This window comes from Gavialis gangeticus, unplaced genomic scaffold, assembly GCF_001723915.1.
Source record: "Gavialis gangeticus isolate Ggan-Ray unplaced genomic scaffold, GavGan_comp1, whole genome shotgun sequence".
Lineage (NCBI taxonomy): Eukaryota > Metazoa > Chordata > Crocodylia > Gavialidae > Gavialis > Gavialis gangeticus.
In genome coordinates this window covers 9,145,493-9,149,469 of record NW_017729015.1, presented here as the reverse complement: position 1 = coordinate 9,149,469, position 3,977 = coordinate 9,145,493, and the positions used below count along the sequence as shown (strand labels likewise).

The following is a 3,977-nucleotide window of genomic DNA, read 5'->3' as shown; positions in this document are numbered from 1 at the left end:
AGAGGAGGATTTCACATTGCTGAAGAAAAAAGCATTCTGCTCCCTCCCACCTGTCTAAATAGATTAATTTTGAATCTTTGGCACACCAAAGGAACCCACACAGAACACTCAGAGCCTTGCATCCCATATGATCTGGGCTCAGGACGACATTAATATTCCACAGGGAAAATAACAATGGTCTGTGAGATGCACAGTTACAGGGGCAAAAACTGTAAAGGGCCACTATTTCTCCTGCTATCACTCATTTAGCTATGCACTAAACAAAATATACAAGTCACTGTTATCTTGTGAACTTTTACATCACATTTACCATCCCACTGCACATGATTAAAACAGACCAATCAATGGATTATAATGAAAACACACAACTGAAGAAAAATGGGCCTTATGAAGTATTTTAGTTTTTACTGCTAATTCCAGCACCAGTAGAGGCAAAAGTAACTAAATGTTTTTTTTCTTTCAATTTCAGTTACTAAATGTCTTCTTAGGTAGACATTTATTGCGGGTAGTTTGTCTGGCACAGAAGCCTAAAAATGGCTCACACAACATGTAAATAAGTGCTATTTTTGTTGCCACCCTTAATGCACCACAGTGTTAGCTTAAATACATTGCTAGTTTGTTCAGCACACACAACGTCCCATAGAAAACTGCTCTCAGGTGAGCAACACCTTGAACATAAAGTAATTCCAGTGCTCTGATCTGTTTCTCATACACTAGTTTAATTTTCTTTTACCTTGTTCACTCTACATTACAGCAGAAGCTGAACAATCTAGTGTTTTAACAGGACATCAAGAACCCGTCCACAGGGATGAACCTGTCATAGACAAAATCTTCTATAAAACATTGCTAACAGCAGGCATGTTTAAGTTATTTTTTGTCTAACAGGAGTAATTTCTTCCTATGCAGATCAAGAATAAGGGAAAACAAACTGCTCAAGGCTAACTAGAGGGCCTCCATCAACAGTAGTTTTATAATACTTCTTGCCATCTCTAAACCTCCAGCTGCCCCCATCAAAAAAACTCCTTCTTGTTCAGACTGCTTGAAAATACCAAAATATACATTTTGATAGCTCTAATCTGGCACTTAGAAAAGGCAGAACATAAGCTTTTGTCTGCATGTTCCTCCCCCCTCAACAACACCCAGGCACCTTACCCAATCACTGGAGACGTGTTGGGAGATTTGAGTAGTGACTGACAATTTTCTAAAGGACAAATTTATGGAAAGCAGCATGAGTGGAAGACAGGTACATGGACAAAGAAGCAAAGAGATGGGCGGGAGCCAAATGCAAAGGGCAATTTTAGTTAAAAGACCAACTTTTTATTGCATGTTGGAGAAGTTTCATTCCTCTGTACTGTCTTGTTTATAAATTACAATTCCCAAGAAGTGTTGAGTTCAGTTCAAGACAAAAGGAATAAAACTGTTGCAGTTCTAATTTTCACCAGGAATAAAATTGCATTACCATGATGCTCCTATGATACGCATTGTGTACAGGAAATACCAGAGTCCTCCTGTATTTTGAGTCAGACACCTGTGTAGAAAAGGGGTCACCGCTTCACTACTGCAGGTTCCAGGTGTAGCATCAGTCTGGTGCGTGCTAGCTGGCTTGTCTCACAGAAACATGGGCCTCACCAATGAGGCTATAAGATGGCTGGAATCTCTGAAGAGACGGTGTCCAAAGGCTGCCAGTGAGAGTCAGTCAAGGCATCATAAAGCTCTTCGCTCTGTTCTACAAACTGTTTGTTTGCTTCACTCACATCTATCTGGGGAGCTGGATCTAAAGGAAAGAAATAAGACAGGAATGGATCACTTGCCAAGTGTGGTTAGAAATAAAGCAAAAATAACTGAAAAAAAGGTAGGGCTCCCAAGACATTCCTAGCACTTGAACAGAACCTTTTATAGTTTCATAGTTGGTAGGGTCAGAAGGGACCTGAACAGATCATCAAGTCCGACCCCCTGCCCTGGGCAGGAACAAGTGCTGGGATCATAATACCCCAGCCAGATATCTATCCAACCTCCTCTTGAAGACGCCCAAGGTAGGGGAGAACACCATCTCTCTTGGGAGCCCATTCCACCTCCCTTGGCAGCCCTAACCGTTAAGCAATGCCTCCTGATATCAAGCCTGAACCTGCTCTCAATCAATTTATGGCCGTTATTCCTTGTTATCCCAAGCAGTGCCCGGGGAAACAGAGCCTCACCTATTTTCCGCTGGTCCCCCCTGGTGAGTTTATAGATGGCCACCAGATCCCCTCTAAGTCTTCTCTCATGGAGGCTGAATAGATTCAGGCCCTTTAGTCCATCTTCATAAGGCCTAGCCTACCTGAACTCTCCCAAGCTTTTCAAAAAATCACACTGAACAAGCATTACAACTACTAGGTGTGAATGGGATCACTGCTTTATTATTAGTAAAATAATAAAGTGTACTGAGATTGACCAGCATCACAAAGCTGCTGCCATCCTATTACTACTAAACAATGTAATTTTTAAAAGAAATCCTGCAAGATTCCACTAAGCTCTATATCTGGGTTGCCAACAATTTTTGCTAGAGGGGAGAGAGGGAACCTTTTATCAAACTGATGGAGGGGAGGGATTTAACATTCCTTTGTAACATCTTCAACCCAAAGATTAGATTTTCAGGCTAGCACAAGACATGAAATGAAACTGAAATGTAAAAAGCTAAAAGAAGCCCCTGACATCATCAGGAGGATAATCATTGTAAGTGTGTTCATTTTAGTTACATCAGATCTTAACAGATCACAGGAAAGGAATCTTTTAAAAAATATAATTTGATAATATTTTTTTTGAATTTTATTAAAAAATTCTATGTACAGGGTAAGTTTTGTCAGCAGGAAAAAAATCCAATGAAAGGTGCATCAGAATCACAGCTTGCTGTATTAGTTTTACAGTATTCCAGTACAGGAATTGTCTTTTGAAATACTTGTGAAAGAAAATCAGCCATTTTGGCTGACTGATGACAATACCTATATCTACAGTCCCCCTTACAGGGCCTGTTTTCCACTTTTTACATATACATTTGAGAGAACAGCAAGGCATCCCATAGAGCGCATAATCCATTCCTGTGACTGTCAGAATATCATATAAAAGTGTATTGTTCATTGTAGTTTATTTCTTAAATCAAAAAAAGCAGTAAGGTAGGCTGTTCTCTTTATTCAGGGGCTTCACAGAAAAACAGAATACATATCTGTGTTGTTTTCATAGTTTCTAGGGTCAGAAGGGACCTGAGTAGATCATCAAGTCCGACCCCCTGCCATGGCAGGAAAGAGTACTGGGGTCAAACGACCCTAGCAAGGTGTACATCTAACCTCCTCTTAAAGACCCCCAGGGTAGGAGCCAGCACCACTTCTCTTGGAAGTAGGTTCCAGATCCTAGCCGCCCTGACCATGAAGTAGCACCTCTCGATATCTAGCCTAAACCTACCCTCTGCCAGCTTGTGACCGTTATTTCTGGTCACTCCTGGCAATGCTCGGGGGAAACAGGGACTTCCCAAGTGCCTGCTGGTCCCCTCTGATTAGTTTGTAACAGGCTACTAGATCCCCCCTCAGCCTTCTCTTGTGGAGGCTGAACAGGTTCAGGTCCCGTAGCCTCTCCTCACAGGGCCTGCCCTGCTGCCCCCTGATCATGTGGGTGGCCTCCTCTGGAGGCTCTCCATGCTGTCTACATCCCTCCTGAAGTGCAGCTCCCAGCACTGGACACAGTACTTCAGCTGCAGCCTGACCAGTGCCGCATAGAGGGGGAGGATCACCTCCTTGGACCTGCTCGAGATGCATCTGTGGATGCATGACAAGGAATGGTTGGCCTTCCTGACTGCATCCCCACACTGCCGGCCCACGTTCATCTTGGAATCAATGACGACTCCAAGATCCTTTTCTGCCTCTGTACTGATGAGAAGGGAGTTCCCCAGCCTGTAGGTATGGTGCCGGTTATTCCTCCCCAGGTGCATCACTTTGCACTTGTCGGTG

General features: G+C 42.9%; 1 protein-coding gene across 1 annotated transcript in view; it reads right to left on the bottom strand.

The window, feature by feature from the left end:
- Positions 1-382: 382 nt before the first annotated feature.
- The window catches only part of TRNAU1AP (tRNA selenocysteine 1 associated protein 1), a 19,938-nt gene continuing 16,343 nt past the window's right edge, over positions 383-3,977 (bottom strand). Inside the window, exon 8 of the mRNA XM_019512174.1 lies at positions 383-1,774. Within this exon, the coding sequence (XP_019367719.1) occupies positions 1,638-1,774 (137 nt within the window). The 3' untranslated portion in view covers positions 383-1,637. The remainder of the gene's footprint in view (positions 1,775-3,977) is intronic.